Below are 24,077 nucleotides of genomic sequence, written 5' to 3' on the forward strand. Positions count from 1 at the left end.
GTCTTGAAGGTAATTACTAATGCATTCATTGCACTACAGCATATCCTAATGTTTTGCCCAAAGGAAGTGTCTTGGATGCATCTCACGGCATATCATCCTCATCCCCACTCCATCCAGAAGGGCCCCTGAAAGCTGCTGGTTGCAGTAAGACCTGACTTGGGGGATCACACATCCTCATTAATAGCGGGACCCGCTGCTACTTGATCAATTTTGGTTGTTTTCTTGTTTTAAAATCTTGAATTTTCAAATGAAAAATTTAGAATAAAATAAATGGGAGAGAACTTGCAGATGTGGGCAACCGCTTTAGAAAGACCTCCCCCTTCACCCTTTTTTTATGGTGGCAAAATCCACATAACATAAAATTGACCATTTTAGGGAAACGGACTTTGGCCCAGTGGTTAGGGCGTCCGTCTACCATATGGGAGGTCCGCGGTTCAAACCCCGGCCTCCTTGACCCGTGTGGAGCTGGCCATGTGTAGCGCTGATGCGCGCAAGGAGTGCCCTGCCACGCAAGGGTGTCCCCCGCGTGGGGGAGCCCCACGCGCAAGCAGTGCGCCGGTGAACGAGAGCCGCCCAGCGTGAAAAGAAAGAGCAGCCTGCCCAGGAATGGCGCCGCCCACACTTCCCGTGCCGCTGACGACAACAGAAGCGGACAAAGAAACAAGACGCAGCAAATAGACACCAAGAACAGACAACCAGCGGAGGGGGGGAAATTAAATAAATAAATAAATCTTTAAAAAAAAAAAAAAAAATTGACCATTTTAATCATTCTGAAGGGTACACTTCAGTGTCATTAAGTACATCCACAGTGTTGTGCAACCATCCCCACCACCCACCCAGAACTGTTCCATCGCCCCATATGGAAACCCCTCACCCACTAAAGCCTCTCCCTTCTGACCATGAATTAACCTCTTCTGTCGACTCTGATGGGACGTGGAGTGTGCATCCGGTGTGGCCGAGATCTACAGCTTGTTTTGTAGGAAGGCAGTCCATGCTTGAGGGACCAGTGGCAGAGAAAAGAAATGGAGACTGGAGAGAAACAGAAGAGTAAGAAAGAGTAAGGGGGGCAGTCTCTTAGGGACTGTGCCCTGTCCTCTGGCACTCACCCCCAAACTAAGAGCCACTGTCCTGGCTCTACATTCAAGTGATAAACTTCATTTTTGCATAATCTCCTGCTGCCAGTGGCCTTAAACCATCAAATTGTTTATCTTAAGTAGCCATCTCATTCGACTCAGTTGTAATTAAACTGACCATCACTGAAAAGCAAAAAAAAAAAACCACAAAACACAGCACTACCCCACCACACACACACACACACACACACACCCCTTCTGGAGCCAGTCTTCTAATGCAGTGGGTTTTGGTTTGTCCCTTTCATTGCTTGAATTCAAAATTGTAAAGTATAAATCTACTTTTCTCTTTTTTCTTCAAAAACATACAAGAGAGACTCAATCCTATACAAGTCAATATCTCAAGGTTTTGCAAGTGTTGAAGTGTTTGGGTCTATAAAACTTTTAAGCTTTGTTCAATGCTTTTACCATCTTTGCTGATGGGGAAAAAAGACCTATCATTTCATTTTTTAAACTACTGTTACTTTTTATTTATTTTAATCAAACAAGTTAATACATGAATATATTTTCACAATGTAAAAGATCTATGTAGCCCAGAATCCCCTAATGCACAAGTAACTGTTTTATGTTTATCTTCTCAATCATTTCCATCTCATCCAATAGATGTATATATACACACATGTGGGGCTTTTTGTTTTACTTAAGTGGGATTCATACATTCATTCATTCATTCAACAGATATTCACTGAGAGTCAACTCTGTGCCAGGAATATAGTAGGGGCTGGGAAATACAGCAATGAATAAGACAGAGACCTTGAATTCACATGGAAATTCTAACAGAAAAATATAGGCAATAAATCTCTCAGGCAAACAAAACTATCAATGTATAGCATAAAATCAATACTAACTGCCATGATGAAAAAGGATAATCGGGTCAGTTGTGACTGATGCTGGGTGTGGATGGGAAAGTCAGCACCCCTGGGATATGATCTAAGTTGAGGTCATACTGTGTATTGATTCATGACTTGCTTGTATCATGAAATATACCTTGGAGGTCTTTCTCTGTCAATACATAGTTCTACCCCATTCTTGTTTAGAAGCTATATACTGCAATATAGTAGGGCTTAATATCATTTATGTCATTATTCCTCTGTTGATGGAAAACCACGGTCTTGACTGCAATCTCATACAATGTGATACCATTTCCCTATCTCAAAATGGTCATAGAAATACTACTTCTCTGTGCACAGAGAGGCAGCTTTAGGTGGATGGCTCTATACAGCAGGATAAATGGATCTGGTCTCATGGACTTGCTACAGCAAATCTGAACATAGCACAAGAATTTACTGAGGCACGTGTGTGTGTGTTTACAATTTATCAAGATACATGGTGGATAACCAAGGTTTTATTGCCAGTAAGTGTAGGGTATACCACTTGACATTTTTTTAATGCATGAATCATCTTGAAATACTTTATTTGAATAATAGCAAAGTTCACAAGGAAAGGGCACAAAAGTGTCTTTTCATTTTTAAATATTTGGAAATGTGTGTAGTTTTGGAATGGTTTCAAGGTGTTCACGTCACCCATAGCCCCTTCAAGTCAACCGGTTTACAATTTCTTGAAAGCTTTTGGAAGCTAGTCTATTATCATAACCCAATTTTGTAATTTAAGCTAGTGAAGCAATAGACATTGCAAATGAAAAGACCTTTGTTTATGGATTTTCTCTCATTCAGGACTTACATGGAGATGAATATTATACTGTTTTATTCATCACCGCCTTCAATCTTATTGTCTTCTAAGAGCTTCTCTTCTTTCTTTGGTCTTTTTCACAGCTAAACAGCAAATAGTCTGCCATCAGGAATCACATTGCTCATCAAAATTTACTTTAGACCATGTTTTGCAGCATTCTTATATAATTCTCTACTAGCTTAATACACTATCATGTGCTGCTTTTCACGGTCTCTTAGAATATTCCAAACTTCACCAACTTTTTTTCTCATATCCTCAAAGGTTTTGCCAAGGTCTGTAATCATAGGGCAACAATTCTTGATAGATTAGGAAGAAGCCAGATAGTGACCATTTGGAAACATTGGAATTATTTTTGGCACCATTTGATGAGCCCTTCATCCTTCATTTTCCAATTTTGTCAGCCTTTACCATTAAACCAAGCTTGGATTTCTTTGCTCCATGGTTCTCCAATCTCCAAAGTTTGACTGGACACATAAAATCATCACTGTATTCTTTGTGGCAAGTCAATCCGACATTCTGCCTCTACTTTTCTTGGGGTCCATTGGCCATCTTAAATCTATATTTTGGCTCTTCTGGCCCATAGTTCAGGCACAGCTCTTAGCTAACCAATTCCCATAAGTGCTACCAGGCTAAAGGTGCAATTGAGTATTTACTCTGTACCCCAAACTGTACATCATCACCATCAACATAGCTGCCATTTACTGAAAGCACATTATGGGGAAGCAGATGTGGCTCAAGCAATTGGGCTTCCGTCTACCATATGGGAGGACCTAGGTTCAATCCCCAGGGCCTCCTGGTAAAGGTGTGCCCACTCGGCAAGCCAGACAGCAGGATGATGACCCAACAAAAAGAGAGATGCAGTGGAGAGTCAAGGCGAGATGGAACAAAAACCAGGAACTGAGGTGGCACAAGCAACAGGGAACTTCTCTCCCACATCCAAGGTCCCTGGGATCAAATCCAAGTGAAATCTAGAGGAGAAAACGAAAAGAGAAGACAAAAAAAGAAACACATAGAAGATTGCACAGCAAATGGACACAGACAGCAAAACAGCATTATGTACCAACTTCAAAGAATTTATCATTTAGTTGGAGAGCCAACACTATCACACAATACCAAAAAAATAAAATCAATATTTAATTATATAACCAACATACGATAGTCACCTATATGAGCCAGAGACTTTGTTATAGTCTACAGAAAATGAGTCCTACCTTGGAAAAACTTAAACATTAGCTAAAAAGTCCACATTATAACTATAAATGTGCAATATGAGGGGTATAAAATTCCAACAGATGCAAATTGGCACTTCTGGCTGAGGTGACCAAGGGAGGCTGCATAGAGGAGATGCCATTTGGAATGGACCTTGATGCATAAAGAAGGGAGTTTTGATGATGAAGATTAATTTGGTCAGATTAAATGGACATAATGTTCTCTAAGTCAGAAGTACAGGTGGTGAATGGTGAATGATGAACCAAGCAACAAAACAGGAGTCACTGGTCAGACCTGGGGGCCAATTTAGGATAGCAACAGCAAGTAGACACGTGGGGTGTATTTATTTAATAGGTGAATCCAAGAGCTTTACAGGTTTATTTACTCAATGGTGAACTGGATTAAAGTTCAATTCCATATCCTTCCCTGGGCCATATGGTACTTCTATTTAAAATGTCAAGGTTGTCCTTTATCTTATGGTCTGATGGGAAGAAATAAAATTATTCACAAAGTCCCTTGAATTACAAAATACTAAAGATGTTGGACACATGTTGAAATTTAGACTGCATCCCATGTGAAGGAAGGATCACCGTGGTCACACACCCTGACTCATCTCCCCCACATCAGCAACCAACACAAATGGCCATTCCCATCCTTACTCGGAGTTTCAGCATCAGACTCCTTGGAGAACAGTGCAGATTCCTGTAAAAACAACCCAGGGTCAAGTTTTACTGGTCCCTAGGGAGCTAGTGTTTTAGAAAACCTATGAAGTCACCTGAGTTTGCATTTCTGACCTCCTGGAACTAGAGCATTTTGAACCTTAAGATGACAAAATTAACTGGCATTCAGTTTTACAGATCCCAAGGAGAGCTGGGCCTGCTGCTGGCTCTGAGTCAATACTACCAAATAGGGGTGAGCATGAACTACAGTACCTTAGTTTCCGAATATCCAGCAAACATTGCAAAGCTCCTTGCTCTCCACCCCCCTTCATTCCATTTTTCATTGTCTTGGCTTCTTTGGTCATTTGCTCAGTGCATGAGGGATTGCGGCCTGTCATACTCAGTGATGAGAAGGCAGAGTCGCAGCTGTCGCAGCTCTCCAGGAGCCCACAGAGGAGGGGACAAATGAGAAAGTCAGCAGTTCTACTACAAAATAAGTACCAGAATAGAGGTATGCACAGGGTGGTGTGGGAGTAACAGAGTGGGGGCTGAGGGCATCGGAGAGATGCTTCCCCGAGCAGCTGATCCTTGAGGTAAAATTAAACGACAAGTAAGTGTTAGCCCGTGCTCAGGTCCAGGGTACGTCGTGACAAAGTCACTGCAGTGTCTTGTGAGCTGCAAAGAGATCAGTATGGCGGACATCAAGGATGCTTTTAGGGGTGTAGGGGGCACAGAAGCTGGAAAGATGGGCCAGATCATGAGGTCCTTGCTTGATAGAAATAGAAAAGCATAGCCCCATGTGCATCCTCTAAGTCAAAATTTCAAAACTGCATCTAATCTAACCAGCATACATGTTTTTCTTGGCCCTCACAATAAATTTATATAAGTGGATTTGGTTGCCAAATTTAAAAATCATGAGATTTCACATGAAAAATCCAGAGTTCTGCCTTCTCTTTAAAACTCAAGAAGACAATGCTGGACCCCAAGTCCCAATTGGTTGGAGCTGAGCAGGGATGGGAGATAAGCTTCCCAAGCTCCATAGACCAGTCTCCCTCCCATTATCTCACACTTAACTCATTTATGTTGCACTCCCAACCCCTGAATGCATTTCCATTTGCAAGTCCTGCTCTACACTCTATTAGTTCAACCTGATAGAGCTTCTTAGAGTAAGGGACTTAAATAATGAGCTTCCATGGGGAGTTTTATGTTTTTAGCAGTTAAAGAATCTGTATCAGAAGCCATAGACATACAAAGGCGTATGGAAATGACTTAGGCCATTCCTCTAGAAGCAAAAAGGACTATGATTAAGTTATCTCAGCAACACAAAGCAGAGCATCATGTTTCTAAATAAGTTCTACATGTTAGTTCTAATGACTGCCACCAAAAGGAGAAAGAGAAAGTTCAGATCGAGGGATCCTTCAAAGAAACAAACATCATTTTCCCTAACAACAAGAGTCAACACCTCTAGGAATAAAACTAACTAAAGAAAAGCAAGATCTTTATAGAGAGAATCATAAACTTACTGAAGGACATAAAAGAAGACCTAAGTAACTCAAAGACATTTAATATTCTTGGATGGGGACATTTATTATCAGATTGAACCATATTAAATTGGCATTAACGTAGGTCAAAATATTGGCAGTCTCTTATACTTCAACTCAAAAATAAATATGATGATTTCCCATAACTATTATATAAATTCAATTGAATTCCAATCAAAATCCCAACAGTGCTTTTCATAGAACTTGGCAAGCCGAACCCGAAAATCATACGGAAGAAAAAAGGGCTAAGCATAGCCAAGACAATTTTGAAGAAAGAGAGTCATACCATCCTAGATATCAAGGTGTATTACCAAGCAGTGGTAACTTAAACAATGTGGTGCAGGGATGGAGAAATAGGCCGTTGTGAAAAGATAGCCTTGAAATAGAACACAGCTATATGGACACTTGGTACCTGACAGAGTTGGCCCTAGGACTAAGTGGGGAGAGAATGGATTATTCAGTAAATGGTGCCGGGATAATTGGCTATTTATATGGTCAGAATTAGATCCTTATCTCACACCATCCACACACCCTCCCAACCCCCAAATATAGATGGATTAGATATCTAAATATGAAGACTAAGACTCTTCTAACAAGGTGTTTTGATTTGTAGGAGAAAGTATGTAAGGAGAATTCTTTATGAAAGTAGGAAAGAAAAAGAGTTTTAAACAAGTAACAAAAAATATAAACTATGATGGAGAATATGATAAACTTAACTCCATTAAAACTTTAAAAGCTTTTATTTTAAAAATTCACCATAAATGAAGTTCAAAAAATGTTCATAGGATGGAAGATTTGCAGCATAATCAACCAACAAAGAATTGGTTTCTAAAACATATAAAGAATCTTAAAATCATTGAGAAAAAGACAAATAAGCCAGAAGAAAAAAAAAATGGGCAAAAGATATGAACAGCCAATTCACAGGAGAAGTCTGACCCACCAATAAAAATAATAAGACATTCCAACTATCTAGTAATCAGGGAAATATAAATTAAAACAATGCAAATACTATTTCACACCCATCAGTAAAAAAGTCTGATAGCACCAAGTTTTGGTAAATATAAGCTCTTACTCCTGGCTGGTTAAACTGGTATATTTGGGAAGACAATTTTGTAATACTCAATAGAGTTGAGGATATGTATCCTCTAGAACCCAGCACAGAAAGATGTGTATATAACCATGCCCACTGCTGTGAAACTACCTAACTATCCTGTAGTAGAGAAATGGAATTTTTTAAAATTTCAATGGCTTTTTTATACAATGAATATTATGCATCAGTTAAAATATGAACTCCAACTAAATCAACTATATCAACAAGGATAAATATAAAAACATTGCTGGACAATGGAAAGCAAGTTGCAAAAGAATGCACACTGTATGATCCCATTTATTTAAAATCTTAAAACACACCAAAAAAGCCCAGTACTATGTAATATATGGCAATACTTATGTATGTAGACAAAGTGCAAAAGTATGAATGAGAATGAGACACACCAACTTCATCAGAGTCTCTGGGGGAGACAGAAGGAAGGGATAAAGTGTCTACAAATTTTATTTCATATAGAAGAGAAATTTAAAACAAAAATGGCAAAATGTTGACATCTGATCTTCTTTATGGTGGGTACATGGTTTACTTTTATTCTGAACTTTTTAAATGTTTGAAATTCATCACAATGAAAAAACTGAAATTAAACTAGAAATAAAGTCTTCCTTTAAAGGTGAGCATCTCAGTAGAACAGATCAGGTCAGATAAAGTGAGTATCAGTAGGTTAAGGCATTTAAAAAGCTAGGAAGACAATTATGAATGAAGTACAGGCAGACGATTTTGGGGGTGGGGAAGACAATAAGGGTAGTGGCTGGCCTATTTTTGTAGAAGGAGAATGCATAGCAATTCTGAGAATAATGAGATTCTGTGTGGCCTCTCTGGTAGTTTGCTAAGCTGCTCAAAGAAGATACCATAGAATGAGTTGACTTAACAGTGGTAATTTATTCGCTTATTGATCTGGGGAAAAGTGTCCAAATCAAGGCATCATTAAGGCAATGCTTCTTCCCAAAGACCCGCTACCAGCAACTGTTGGCTCCTCTGCCACATGGCAAGGCACATGGCAGTGTCTGCTGGTCTCTCCCTTCTCTTTCTGGTCTCCTTGCTTTCAGCTCTGGCCTCCATGGCTTTTTTCCCTTCATCTGAATTTCATTCTCTTGTGAAGGACTCCTGTAAGAAGATTAAGACCAACCCTGAATGAGATGGGGCAGAGCTTAACTCACCCCAAGTGGGTCCTCACCCACAAGGATGGATTAATTTTAAGAACATACTTTTCTGGGGTGCCTACAGCTTCAAATGACCACACACATCAATGTCTTTGTGCCATCTCTTAGAGTGCAGTGTGAAGGCAAGACGGGAGGATAAGCTTTGCCCGTTGATGTGGGGTGCCCTCCTGCCCTGCCTACTCCCTCCTCCATCTAATGGAAAGAGGAGACTGCCAGATGGTGGCATTCGCTCATCAACACCCTACAACCTGTCCTCCCACCTTCCACAATGACACGCCTGTCTCCTTGGATGAAACCATGTGTTTGACTTTATTTGTTCATGGTGTTGGCCTTAAATTGTGATTTGAGTGATAGAAAATTGGTTGAGGTTCAGGCCTCCAGCAATGAAGAAGACTGTGGTTAGCAGGTGAGCTGGTGTGTCATGATCACAGACCACCTACAGCTGCCCATAACTTTTACTGGCCATGATTGCCACTTATACCACATCTTAAGCTTTCTGCAAAGTACTTTTACTTAGATTATATCAGTCATTCCTTACAGCAATACCATGAAATAGGCTGAGCAGTTATTATTCTCGTGTTAAAGATGGGAAAACAGCCACGAAGAGATTAAATGGCTTAGCCAGGGTTCCAGAATAGAGCTCTTGGTTTTTCCCTGTAATCTGGGCTTAAAGTCTTGGAAACATCTTTTACACATCTCCCTCTATTCCCTGTATCCAGTAAAGCACCAGTTCCTGTAGGTTGTTTCTACAAAGTGGCAGTTTCCATTTCTTCCTCTCCACTTCCTTTCCCACCATCCAAATTTGGGGTCTCTTCATTCCTTGCCTGAATTACAACTGGCGAGCTAGACATCCAGATGCAACTTTTTCCTCGTTCCAGTCCATCCTGCATTCTCCTTCTAGACTAAACTTCCTTCAGCATTGCTTTCATTATGTCACTTCCCTGCTCAAAAATCTTCATGACCCCTTATTTCCTCCTACATTGAATTGAAGCTCCTCGACCCGGATTTCAAAGCTTTCCTTAGTTTGAATTCACTTTTTCCAACTAACTACTCACGAAAGGTGTTCTGGAAATAAAAATGGCTAACAAACACATAAGTGCATGTTCCCAGGTCCTTAAGCAAGTGCTTTCCTGCCCCCAGAGACTTACATTTCCTGTTTCCTAGGCCTAAAATGTCCTTATCCAGACCTTCAAATGCCCCCACCCCCATCTTTCAGGTCTCCGCTCAAATGTCCTTCCTCAGAGGCTGTTCCCTAACGATTCCATCTAAAATAATCTCCTTGCCCCCAGCCCAACCCAGGCTCCCTGAATCTCTTTTTATTTTATTCCTATAGTTTATTGCTACCTAAAATTACCTTATTCATGTGTCTCTCTCCAAAACCCAAATTCAATCCTTTGTAGGCAAGGGTTTTATCTGTGTTGCTTGGTATCATATCGCCGGCACCTAGCATCATGTGTCATACACAGTGGGAGCATAATAAATGTGTGTTACAAGAATGAACCAACTTTGTAAAAAAGTCCTCTAATAAAGATGAAGACAGCTACTTGCGAGTGAGAGTGTAGTTTTTTAGTGTGGTAGTGTCTGGGTTTTTTTACATTTTATTTTTTATGCTTTTGAATATTTCTCAAATTTTCTATATTGAGTATATCTTTTATCAGGGGAAATAGAAACTCTTTAAATGATGGAATATAGCCTGTCGTGTAGTCGCCCCTTCTAATCACTCTTCCAGAGCAAGCACCCAAATGCATATTCATTTCAGCTTCGGGCCTTTGTCTGAATCCTAATGCCTTTCCCCCTTCACCTCTGCATATCCTTCAGGACTCAGCTCCAGTCCTCCAGTCCTGATTGAGCTCCTCCCTTCCCCCAGCTTTTGCACTGAATTGGGTGTGCTGTCCTACATTTACTCATTCTCATTCATTAAACATTTTCTCTGTTCTGGTGTGTGAGTGTATAGATGCGTGTGTGTCTGCTAGGGGTTCATTTTCCTTCCTGAGCAGATACCATGGCTCAGCCTGCCCCACCGTCTCTAACACACAGCTGATGGTGGAGTGAGTCCACGTGGACCAGGTGTTGAAGTCACTTGGTCTAGAAGCCGGTCTGAAAATTCAGGCTGCACCCTCTTTGCACCAGGAGCCATAGGGCGAGTTAAGCTTGCTTTTGCGGAGCGTGCAGTCTGTGCCAGGTGCTTGTTGTGTGTCTTCTCATTTACCAAGTAGGAACTGCTTTTGTTTTCATCTTGAGATGGAGGAAGCTGAAAGGTAGAAAGGTTGAGTGATCTGCCGAAAGCAGCACAGCCTGAGGTCACCAGGCCTGGCTGAGAGCAGCATGGTCCCAGAGCCCAGGGCTTTGGCACCGCGTCCTCTACCTCACCCGGCTTTGCGCCCAAGGAGACACCATCTCCTTTGACCCACATGCTTTCTGTCTTAACCGCACGCTCTTGGCCAAGTGGCTTAACCTCGCCGAGTCAGTTTCCTCGTTTGTGATACGGAGACAGTCCCACCTTCCGGGGTGGCTGTGGGGGTCAGGATACGGATGGGTTGTGCGCGTGTTCCCTCTCCACATTCCATGTGCTGGTGGTTGCTACCAGGTAAGCTGGCTTCTTGATCTCTATTCCTGGGTAGAGCGACACCTTCTCCTTTCTCTGCACAGCGAGTGGCCGCGGTGGGAGCGGCTATCCCAGCTCTGGTGCTGTGGCAAAGGTGCCGTTCAAACAGCTGGGCCAAGAGAAAGCAAATAAGCAGCACTGCCCCAGGTTAAGCAGGGCTCGGATTTCCTTGTCTGAACGCATAATGCTAGGCAGAGGGTTGTGACAGAAGCAGCCGTTTTTGTTTGTCATCCAGGCCGGCTAATCTAAACATCTCTCACTCCTCAGGAATTATTTTGGGACCAGGAAGCAGCACGCTGTTTATCGAAAGAGTCACAGAGGAGGACGAGGGCGTCTACCGCTGCAAAGCCACCAACCCGAAGGGCTCTGCGGAGAGCTCGGCATACCTCACCGTTCAAGGTAAACAGCGCTGGGGAGGCAGCCAGAAGCTGCTCAGACGGCTCCTTCCCTGCTTGTTGAACTTTCCACCTCCCAGCCCCCCGCCGCCCCCGCCAGGCTCTTCCTTTCCCTGCCCTGCCTCTCCCGCCCCTCCAGGAAGGCGACCTTCGGGGTCTGTCTGCCAAGGCCAGGGTGAAGACACTACAGGCCACCCCCCCAGCCCTCCTGGGAGCGGCGATCGCAGCTGGCTGGCTGGGGAAGTGGTTCCCGGAAGAAGCCCCCAACTGCGGGCAGGGTGAAGGGCCGGCTCCCAGAGAGGGCCAGAGCGCCACGCCTGCAGGAACCGGGTCCCAGAGGGAAGGAGGCGAGTGTAGATGGGAGGTGACACACTCTTGAAATTGTTCATTCCCTTTTTTTTTTTTTTAAGATTATTTTTTATTTACTTCTCTCCCCTTTCTTTCGCGCTGGGTGGCTCTCCTTACAGGGTGCACTCCTTGCACGTGGGGCTCCTCTACACGGGGGACACCCCTGCGTGGCAGGGCACTCCTTGCACACATCAGCACTGCGCATGGGCCAGCTCATCACATGGGCCAGGAGGCCTGGGGTTTGAACCCTGGACCTCCTATATGGTAGGTGGATGCTCTATCAGTTGCGCCAAGTCCGCTTCCCTCTTCATTCCCTTTTCTTTTCCATTTCGCATGAGTGAAGACACGCTGCTCTTCCAGCCGCTCTCAGAAGCTGGTTTCAGCATGTCGCAGGCTGCAAGATATTGTCCAAGAGAATCAGCACACCATAAACAGACCACGTTTAACAGGGTTCTTCCCGGCTTCCTCCTTGTGTGCCTCAGGGAGTTTGGTGAGGCCCAGTCCTACCCAGGGCACGGCCACGTGGCGTCCACCTACAAAACAGTTGAGACCTCAATTTCAATTCTCCCATGCCAAGGTTTCTGCAGAACATACAATTCACAGCACCGTGAAATATCACATTGGCACCTCTTAGAGGTACATATCTATGGCATGTGGAGCCACTCTTGGTTTTATATGAAAAGGTGGAACTGTTCTGTAGCCCTTTTCCAAATGCTCACCAACAGGCTCCAGGATTTCTGGGGAGCAACTGAGAAGAAAGCCATGTCTTTCACTTCCTCCACTGCTTAAAGATTGTAACTGAGAATTCACACTCTAAAACAGATTCTCCCACTTTTTAAAAGTATATTTTTATTACGGAAGTTGGGAAATTACAAAACAATCATGTACATGTGTAGAATTCCCATACAACACCCCTTCACTAACATATCACACCATTGTGGAACATTTGTTGCAGATTATGAGATAATATTATCAGGCTATTACCACTAACTAAGGTATATAGCTTATATTTGGCATATTTTTTTCTAGACCCCCTTATTATTAACACAGTACATCTCTGGCATTGATGCAAGAATATTACAGTATTGCTGTTAACAATAGTCCATAGGTTACATTAATTGTATTTTTCTCATGTTTCTCCATATTCCCACCATCCTGCAATAGTGATGGATATCTGTTCCAGTTCACAGAAGGACATTCTTGCATTTGTACTATCAACCTCAATTCCATGTCTGGATTCACTGTGTTATTCAGTCCCTAGATTATTCTCTGGCTTTCTTTCAGTGACATTTATATCCCTAGACTACCCTTTTCAGCCACAATCCCCTTTATAAACCAGCTGCTACTTACTGTAATGTGTTACCATCAACTCTACCCATTTCCCCAATTTATAGTCAAGGTAATTAAAACTTCTACATACATTAAGCATCAGTACTCCTTCACAGCCCTCCTCTTATCTCCTAATAACCTATACTCTAGGTTTTAACTCCACGCATTTATTCTTTGTTATTTAGTTCATATTAGTGAGACCATGCAATATTTGTCCTTTTGGGTCTGGCTTATTTCATTCAGCAGAATGTCTTCAAGATTCATCCATTTTATCACCTGTGTCCCAATTTCATTTCTTCTACTGCAGCATAGGATTCCATCATATGTATATACCACATCTTGTTTATCCATTCATTGGTTGATGGACACTTGGGATGTTTCCATCTTTTGGCAATTGTGAACAATGCCACTATGAACATCGGTGTATAGATGTCTGTTCGTGTCACAGTTTTCAGTTCTTCTGGGTATATTCCTAGCAGAGGAATTGCTGGATCATATGGCAGTTCTATATTTAGCTTCCTGAGGAACTGCCAAACTCTCTTCCACAGAGGCTGCACATTTTACAATCCCACCAAGAGTGGAGTGTTCCTATTTCTCTACACCCTCTCCAGCACTTATTGTTTTCTGTTTTTTTAATAATGGCCATTATATGTGGTGTGAGATGATATCTCATTGTTGTTTTGATTTGCATTTCCCTGATACCTAGTAATAGTGAACATTTTTTCATGTGCTTTTTGGCCAGTGGTATTTCCTCTTTGGAGAAATGTCTAAGTCTTTTGCCCATTTTTAAATTGGATTGCTTGCTCTTTAATTGTTGAGTTGTATGATCTCTTTATATAGAATGGAAATCACACCCTTATCTGATGTGGTTTCCAAACATTTTCTTCCATTGATTGGGCCTTCTTTTCACCTTCTTGACGATGTCCTTTGGATCACAAAAGTGCTTAAGTTTGAGGAGGTCCCATTTATCCATGTTTTCTTTCATTGCTCATGATTTTGGTATAAGGTTTAAGAATGCCTCACCTACCACCAAGCCCTGAAGATGTTTTCCTACATTTTCTTTTAGGAGCTTTATGGTTCTGGCTTTTATATTTAGGTCTTTGATCCATCCCACATTTTACAAGGAGATGATTTTAGAAAGTCTTCCTGAAAAGCAGGAACTAGTCTACAAAAAGTTTTACTTTAAGTAAAAGGGCAAGAAAGTAACAGTCTCCAAAGGTTTTGGTAATGGTCCTGTTGGTCCATCTGTGTTTGAAAACAGCCCTCCAACTCTTCTGCTAAATGTGGAGGAAGCTGCTGCTGGAGCATGTGTCTCTCTTGAACATCTCTTTCCTCCAGCAGCTGCTACTCAGCCTTCTAATAGGGACTCCACATGTGGCCCTTGGGGAGAGGTCACATGAGGTCAGGGGCCAGGGAGGGTCCAGATCTGAGAGAGGAGGAGCAGCAGGGAGCGTGGAGGCTCGGTAATCCACAGGCCAGAAGTTAGTATGAACCCCAGAGAGAGCTGAACTGACCAGCCTAAACCAAATGGGCAGGTAATGGCAGCCCCGAGGGGACAGCTGGACACATCCCAGCCCAGTGCGTGGCGGCCTCTCCTTGCCAGGTGTCTGTCCCCAATCTTCCCTCCTAGGGACTGGGGCTGGCACGGCCTGGGGATTGGATGGCCTGCGAGAGCCCTTGCATGAAGCCAAAGCACATTTGCTGGTTTCCCCGAAGCCTCTGCTGCTTCTCCCGTCCCCTCTTCTGCCCACCTGCTCTCGCTTTCCCAGCAGCCATGCTGTTTGAGGTTGTGCTCTACGATATCTGTGAGTTTCTCCCACCAGACATGGCCACCACTTTTCCGTTTGTCACAAGTCCGCCTTCCAGGAGGCCTGCTCTTATCCTTGCAATGCCCACAGCCAGCTCAGTGGCACTGAGGAACCTCCCAGATTGGGTTGAGGCCAGTCCCGTGGCCATGGGTGAGCCTCACTCCCCATTTACTGCCCAGCATGGCCTTTGTTCCTGCTGTCCATGCGACCTGGAGTGGCTTCTGTCCAGGCTCCACTCCCTGTGCCAGCCAAATCCTCCTTATCCTCTAAGGCCCAGTTTGAAGGTTTCTACCCTGTGATGTCCTGGGGGATGGACAGTCAAGCTGATACTCATTTGCTCCTCTGCTTTCACACTCCATGGTTCTTGGCTCTTTAGTCAGTGCTTACTTGATTCTACATCGTATTATTTCTTAGGAACTGAGATGTTTCCTTTCCCTACTGAACTGTAAACTTTCTGAAGCAGGGCCTGTGTCTGACATATCTCTGTATCCCAGCCATTGGCAGGAAATGGATATTCATTTAGTACCTTTATGTGCAAGCACTGAGCTAGACACTTTACATACTGAATCTCATCTGAGTACGGAAGAAGTAAGTGGGGTCATCCTCAATCCCTAGATGGAGAGGATGGAGACTCGAAGAGGTTAAGCAAGTTGCCCAAAGTCATACCGCTAATAAGTGTCGAGGCTGGGACTTGAATCCATGCCTGTGTCAACCACAGAACATCCCCCTCTTCCTCCTCCTCTCACTCCTGGGTCTCTTAGGAAGCCATTTACAAGGCCTTAGCATAAAATTGAGCTTTGGGGCTCTCCCAGTTATCCTGTTCTTTTGGTTTTCTCTATCTATATCTCCAGATTTCCCACACTTATTCCTCTTCCCACTAATGTTACTTTGCTGAAAAGTCAGACAACGTTTGAAAACTCTCAATAAAAATTTCTAGAAGTGCCTATCAACCTGTATCATTGGCTCTTGAGGGAAGGGGAGATGATTTTCACTTGAATCCTCCACATTGGCTGCCACTGCTGCTGCTCTGCCGCTCAGCCCTCGTCACTGCTAGATACCATCTCGGCCTCCTCAGGGACAGCCTTCTTCTCTTCTCACCCTCCTCCCATCAGCCCCCCAGTCTAGAGTGGCCTTTTCAAATGACCAGGCTTATGATCATGTTACTTCCCCGTTCAAGCCACCTCATTGGTTTCCGCTGCCTCTTACCCTCTTCTGGCCCACAAGGCCCTCTGTGGGCCCCAGGCTCCTTCTCCAGCTTCATCTCTTCTCCGTCCCATGTGCCCCTGCAGCACTCCAGCCACACTAACCTGCTTGTGATCCCCTGAAAACACCCTGCTCCTCCCAGCCTCTCTCCTTTTACACATCACTTTCCTGCTGACTTAACAGCCTTTCTTCCCAGCTTGTTTCCCCTGGACAACCCTACTCATCCTTTAAAACTCACCTTCCCTCTTGTGTCACTTTCTCTCTTCCTGACCTGTCACACCATCATCTGTCCTCTCTGCTCCCATAGCAGTTGGTCTGTATCTTTAATGTGATGCTTCTCATTGTTCGTTATTCATTTTTATATCCCATAGCAGTTGATAATTACTTGGTGGACTAATCTATTTAGAAAAGCACCAAAGAATGTCAGAAAAAAGTAATAACATTGATAGACAGTTTAGGGCAGTAGAGCGCTGTCATATTCAATTAGGTGTGATGCCAACAACTTATTAATGTCCCTGACCTGTGAAGGACATGGACATGTAGGCCATGCTCCATAACTCAGTGTGCTTTGAAGACCTCGTTGGAAGATGGAGGTGCACATGACACAATTAGAACCAGACTGACAAGGGTAAAGTGGAAACGCTGATTTGTATTTTAAAAGACTACACAGGGAAGCAGACTTGGCCCAGTGGATAGGGCATCTGTCTACCACATGGGAGGTCCACGGTTCAAACCCTGGGCCTCCTTGACCCGTGTGGAGCTGGCCCCACGTGCAGTGCTGATGCGCACAAGGAGTGCCCTGCCATGCAGGGCTGTCCCCCGCGTAGGGGTACCCCACGTGCAAGGAGTGCATCCCTTGAGGAGAGCCGCCCAGCGCGGAAGAAAGTGCAGCCTGCCCAAGAATGGTGCCACACACACGGAGAGCTGACATAAGATGATGCAACAAAAAGAAATACAGATTCCTGTGCCACTGACAACAACAGAAGCAGACAAAGAAGACACAGCAAATGGACACAGAGAACAGACAACCGGGGCTGGGGGAAAGGGAGAGAAATAAATAAATAAATAAATCTTAAAAAAAAAAAAAATGACTACACAATGCCACTACTAAAGGCTAAATGAGTCCACAGAGGCAAAACTGAGGCCAGCATGTGACGCGATCTCTAGAGCAGGCCTTTCAGAGGTTGGATTTGCCAGGAAAAGGAAGCGGGAAAGGAGAAGACAGCAAGAAGGGACAGAGAAGGCGACCTTGGGCCTTCTATACTGACATCTGCCTAGGCAATAACGAAGTCTAAATAGCGCCAAGTGGTTGCTATTGAATAGCCCATAGAATTTTCTGTAGAATTTTCTGATGAATAATGCATGGCGTTTTTCCTTCATGTGGCATTAACCTTCGATATCACTTAGAGAAAAGTTCAAGTTTGCAAGGTGGCTGCAGACAACTGCCAGCTGTCAAGCTTTTTGAATTCTTGTTTCTCCTTTTTATAGTTTTTTTGCCTTCTCCCTTGCTCTTTTTTATAATTATTTTTTCTGCCCTCAGTGATGGCTATATCCAACTTTTCTGCCTGAAAATTGTGGTTAGCTGAGACAAGAGATTGCCTGATCTGCAATAATGAAACCACACCTGAAATAGTGTGCTGATTTGTAAGAGAAGCATAAATAAATGGAGCCACATCCAGGGTAGGGTAATGATAAAATCATGCAAGGAAATGAGGATGTTTAGTCTAAAAAAGAGACAGGTTTGGAGCAACATGATTGTTTTCTTTAACTACTTGAAGAGCTTTTGTACAGACTCGTTCTTTGATAATTAGAACCAAGAGAGAAAGATGGTAGTGAAGTTTCAGGGAAGCAGGTTTTAGTCTATATAAAGTTACAATTCTGAATAGGAAGAATTTTTGAAAGTTGCCATCATGAGGCCCTTAGGAAAGCCTACATGTATGAGCTAGATGCAAAATCTTGAATTTAAGTGCTTTGAACTCATTGAATCAAACTTTAACTTCCCAGTTGGTGTTCAGAACAGTTGCCTGCAGCACCTGTGCAGCAATTTTATAATTGCAATTGGATTCTTGCTCTATAGTCTAAATCATTATTCTTACCACTCTGGTGGCACCGAGACATTCCCAAGCTGTAGCCTTGACTTCGTATTCTATGCATATGGACCCCTCACTCTGCCCCACTTGTCAAGCTGAGCTTTAGGAAACGAAACCAGGCAAACGAGTTGTGTCTGTGGTTATGTTCAACAGATTTGAAAAGAGGTTCATGAATTAGCCAGGAAGGAAGCTGTCTGCTCTTTTTATTTCCTTTGAAAAAGGATTCTTATACTCATAGATAAAACAATGCATTATTTTTGTATCTGAAAGGGATGAATGGACGGTGGAGTCAAAGTAGCTTCTTTAAATAATCACAGGTCTTGTTTGGTTTGGACGGAGCACACAGCACACTCTCAAGGGGAAGCACAAATATTTAAAACAACAACAACAACAAAAGTGTTACTAACCGAACATAGCATTTGCAGGATGGAGCTCAGTGGGGCTGTTGCAGTGACAGCGGGGTGCATTTTCATCCAAGAGCTTAACAGAAGCTGTATTTTATCATTATTGTAAATAATAATCACAACATATACAAATACCTTCTGATAACACAGATTTAGGCTTTACTAGATGTCACTCGCCTTTATAATTAGAGTAACTTCATAAGAGAAAACAATTTGAGGGGAAATAACTACCATTTTGAATATTTTTTGAGGATAGTTGTTGGATACAGAACGACCATGGAAGAGCAGAAGGAGCTCAGTGCCCTACAGTCTGAATGTGCTGTAGGTATGATTTGCAAATTTGCAAAATCAATGCAGTAATAAATACATATTAACATGCATTCAAGAAAGGGACTCAGAGTAGAAGATGCACCCAGTTTTCTATGACAGAACCCAAAAAAATCAAGACTAGAAAAATCCTACAGCAGCAGGAAGGAACTGTGAAGACATCATGTTGAATGAAAGAAGCCAGACACAAAAGACAAGTGTTCTATGATTCCACGTATAAGAAAGGCCTAGAATAAGCAAATTCGTAAAACAGGAAGCAGAGGGCCAGTTTCCAGGGCCGAGGGGAGGGGGCCTAGGAAGTTACTGCTTTAGGGGCACAGAGTTTCTATTTGGGGCCATGAAAAAGTTTTCGTGTTGGATGGTGGCGATGGCAGCACAGCTTTGCAGATGTGGTGAATGTCACTGAATTGTAGCCTTAATAGGGTTAAAATGGGAACTTTTGTGTTGTATATCTGTTGCCACCATAAAATTGTTTGAAAAATCAAAATCGTCTTGGGTTTCCAGCCACGCCTTTGGATCTTCCCTGGTCCAGCTCTCAGCTTTCAGTTTTCCTTTGTCGCCCTCTCTTGAGCTCCTCTCTTCCTGAATCCTGCCCCAAATTCACTCCCCACCCCCTCCCCCGGGACTGAGGAAGAATGTGATCAACTAATTCACAGGAATGATAAACTAATTCACAGGAATAAGCTGGGGACTGACGTTACTCATCCTGTGTAGAAAGGCTTCCCAAGAAGAAAATAATGCTCCCAGCTGAGAAGTGAACTGACTGGTCACTGATTTCACACTGGAGGGTGGGGGGGAGGGATCACATACCTTTTTATTTCAAATCAAAACAATGACTCACAGCTGGCTTTGATGGAGAATTCCAAAAACTGGTGATGGAATTCAAGTAGGGTGATTTGAGATCTTTGAAGATAGTCCACGGGGTAAAATAATTCAAATTCAAAAAATATTCATCTCCATCCCTTCTGTGGAAACTGGGCTGTCATAACACTACACAGGGAATGAAAGAAGTGGGTTTTAGAGTTGGTTTTCTTCTCCAAGAACCTTGGATTATGTTTCTTATGTTTGTTGTACTTGTGGTGCAGTGCCCTGAGCACACGACGTGCATTATCCCACTTAACTTTTGCAGCAGTCCTAGGAGGAAGGTACAGTTATTTACAAGCGAGAATCTGAAAAACAGAGAGGTTAAATGACTTGCCCAGGGTGAACACATCTAGGAAATGGCAGATCTGAGAAGTGGAGCCATGTTAAACCATTCTGCTCTCCTGCCTCTCGACTCTAAGGAGCTGGATGCTTAGGTTCAAGTCCCAGCTTTGCTGCTCACGAGCTCTGTAGCTTTGAGCAAGTTTACTTACCTTTCCTGGTCCCTCGGTTTTCCCATCTGCAAAATGGGGATATTAAAAATGGTGTGCCAACCTTACAGGACTGTGTAAAGCATAGTACACTTCTAACAATCCTGGGCATATATCGAAAACTTGGTGTTAGTTAACATTACTGTTTGTTAATATGCTAAACTAAATTCCATTTGAACCAGACTTTCTGTATTACTGTTTTCTGAGCGTTAACCCATGAGTCACCCAGATGGTATTCCAAAACACAAAGTTCTTACATGACCTAAGGATTTAACTTGCTTGGAAGAAAATGTGTTATAGAACTGTTGTTGCATAATAGCAATTTTAAATATCTTTACCCAGAAATTACTCTTGAAAAGTGTATTCGAATTTCCTTTGAATATAGTATTTTCACACCTCATTCTCCTTAAGAGCATGGTTCCAAATTGGTGTTCACAGACTTCCGAAAAGCTCCATAAATAGTAGTAAAGCTCTGCAGGCCAATTTTAATAATTCAACAAGCCTTAGCAGAATCACATGCTAAAGTTAGCTGGATAACTGGTTACTGGGTTGCATGTAGAAGGAAGCAGCGCTCCTTCATTAGCTCAGGTTGGGCAGGAATAATCAAGTGTAGTGTACCAGAGTCATTTCTTCTCATTCTATGGTAAATATTTATTGGGACCTCCTCCAGAGATGCAAAATGAACAAGAAACACTCCTCTCTTGAGGGGCCCCTGGTCTCGTGGGCAAGAAACCCACTTGAACAGACAGTTCCCTCCCATTGAGGTAAGGATAGACCGAGGAAGTGACACCTAACCCACTTGAAGGGTCCAGTAAATTCCTCAGGGGAGGTGATGACTCATTTGCAGAAAAAAATGAAGGGTACTTTGCCTCAATGCCTGATTAGTTTTTAAAAGAAAAGACAGGGCGATACATGCAGTTTGAGTGAAAAAAAAAATTTTACACTTGAGATCCAAAAAAAGGTGGGGCAGGGGAGGAAGAGGGACGCAGTGAAGATAATCAGTGACACTAGGTCTGCACACTTAACTCAGGAGGGAAGGGGCTGTGTCAGCCCCACTTTCTAAGAATGAGGAAACTGAGGCTCCCTGCCATGGGAGTGAGACACAGCTGCTTATCGGGCCCCTTAGAGGGTCTTTCTCTTTCCTGGTGAAGCTGGAGCTCACCCTGAAGTCGAGGCAGGCCATGGGGTGCCCTGGACTTTTGCTTGGGGGGTTTCCTTACGTCCTCGAGAAGCTCAGCCTGATTTTCTGGCCTGGGCTGCTCTGGCTGGCTCCACTGCCTCTCATTTCAGGCAGTCTGGGCCAAGCAGGGCCGGTCGCTGTGATGCTGCCAGACCACGCCGGCCAGGCCAGAGGCAGAGAGAGCTGCTGGAACCGCTGGAGAGGCTCGGGGCTGGCAGCGGAACAGAACCCACAGCAGCTGCCGGGACTCCAGGCCAGCCTCGCCGCGTGTTGGCGCCTCGGTCGGTCGCCTGCGCCGCACCTGCCCTTCCTAGCCACAGGGGGCTGATGTGAAGCCTGCGGGGTCATTGGCACAGACGATGCGGGCAACGTGGTCAGCAGCCTCTAATAAAGCTCCAACTGCCACACTTTTCGGGTCTGCCCCATACTTATCAGTATGGCAAGTGAAAAGAGCCTTGCATAGGCCCTCACCTTGGCCTTTCACACACAGCCTAGAGACTGATGGGCCCCGGCCCCATGCTCACGCCTAGTAGCAAAGCCCACCCACATTTCCTCTGGCGCCTCTCCCCACCACAGGCAGCTGGGCCTTTTCGCCCACTGAGCTCATCAGCTGCCACCAGCCAGCTGAAGCTGGGTCTAGTTGGGCCAGCGCGGCTGTTTGACCTCTGAGAAAAGGGCTGCATGGGAAGAGATGCTGATAAAGTTAAGGTATACACCAAAAACTGTAAAGTCCTATTTTCAGTTTTTTGCAAGGCAGTATCAGAATATTAAGTATGGGGAAGCAAATGTGGCTCACCTGTTAGAGCGTCTGCCTACCATATGGAGGGTCCAGGGTTCAAACCCAGGGCCTCCTGACCCGTGTGGTGAGCTGGCCCACGCACAGTGCTGCCACGTGCAAGGAGTGCCCTGCCATGCAGGGGCGCCCCCATGTAGGGATGCCCCACGCACAAGGAGTGCACCCTGTAAGGAGAGTCGCCCCACGTGAAGAAAGCACAGCCTGCCCATGAGTAGCACCACACACACCAAGAGCTGACGCAGCAAGACAACGCAACAAAAAAAGAGAGGCAGATTCCCAGTGCCACCGGATAATGCAAGAGGACACAGAAGAACACACAGTGAAAGGACACAGACAGCAGACAACAGGGGGGAAGGGAAGAGAAATAAATCTTTAAAATATATATATATATATATATATATATATATATATATATATATATAAAGTATGCCTTTCTCTCCTAATGTATTTTAGCCTTGAAGATGTTTTTGTAGTGCAGTGATTCCTTAAATGTGTAAGTTTTTGTACACCAGCACAGTTTGTCCCACTGAAAGGAATTTTGCCTGAGTAAGGGCTATGGAATTAGGCTTTGGGGGTCAGCTTCCTGCCCGTGGAATGTGGTGGGAAAGTTCCCACAATTTGAGGGGGCCTCTCCCAGGGCATTCCATGAAGGAAGCATCTGCAGAGGTTTTATGCAGATGGTGCCTTGTCTCGAGATAGTATCAGCTCAACCCACGCCAGCCCTCCCTGCCAAAGGCCATCGTGCTCCTGAGCAGGTCCGCATCAAATTCCACAAAACAGATTTGCAGTGTAAGCAAGGATGCATTTGTGTGTGTGAGAGAGAGAGTGGCTGTACAACAAGGGAGCATTAGACCTCACACTGCAAGGAGAAAATTCAAACTCATGTGAACTTGAGCTTCAAGTGATCCTATCGTGGGACGTTTACAGAGAGAAAAGGCCACATACTGTGAAACGTCTTCAGTGAAGTTATTCTCACTCCATCTCGTGAGGTTCAGGGAGATGTAACCATAATCTGACCAAGCAACCAATGAAGCCGAATGCATTCTGTAGTCATTGGCAACTCTTTGCAGGATGCCAGCTCTTTTAAAGCGCAGAGCTGGAGCAGTGAACAAGAAAGCCCAAATCCTACATTCTGCCGCTTCACTCGAAACTTTGAACATACTCGTCAGCTCAGATTTCACACCAGACAGTGAGCAGCAGATCATGCCCCTTTTCACTCCCCGCTGTGTACAAGCACCTAGAACAGGGCCAGGGGAGCTTGCAACGTAGTTGGGGTCCCCTATGGGAATGGAAGCAATCCACATGAACAGGGATTTGACCCCCAACTCTTGGAAAGTCCCGTGAACCTCTCGGGAGCCAGGGAAAGCAAAGAACAGCTTATCTACTCATTGACCCAATCAGCTGTGTGGGCATCTAAAGATGGGTAGGGGTAGGGGGCCCCAGCCCCCAGAAGCTCACAGCCTGGGAGAGAAACAGCCGTGGCCAAAGCACGGAGGTGTAGCAGGACTGGCACATTGAAGAAGACTGGGCTGGAGGTGTGGTGGAGCTGCTGGTGTGGTGGAGCAAGGGGAGGGACAGCAGATGACGGGGAGGTAGGCAAGGCTGGCTTAAGGGTTGTTAAGATTTGGGCTTTTATCCTGAAAGCATTGTGGGACCAATGATGGGGCTTAGGTAAAGGAGAAATATGATTAAATGTGTGATTTGGTGAGAGCCCTGGCAGCAATGTGGAGGAGAGCCAAGACTG

At 44.1% G+C, this 24,077-nt stretch overlaps 1 protein-coding gene across 1 annotated transcript in view; it reads left to right on the forward strand.

The window, feature by feature from the left end:
* The window catches only part of FLT1 (fms related receptor tyrosine kinase 1), a 176,964-nt gene that overhangs the window by 112,476 nt on the left and 40,411 nt on the right, over window positions 1-24,077 (forward strand). Inside the window, exon 15 of the mRNA XM_058277019.1 lies at window positions 11,369-11,500. Coding sequence (XP_058133002.1) covers window positions 11,369-11,500 — 132 coding nt within the window. The remainder of the gene's footprint in view (window positions 1-11,368; window positions 11,501-24,077) is intronic.

Source organism: Dasypus novemcinctus, chromosome 15 (assembly GCF_030445035.2).
Source record: "Dasypus novemcinctus isolate mDasNov1 chromosome 15, mDasNov1.1.hap2, whole genome shotgun sequence".
NCBI classification, from domain to species: Eukaryota; Metazoa; Chordata; class Mammalia; order Cingulata; family Dasypodidae; genus Dasypus; species Dasypus novemcinctus.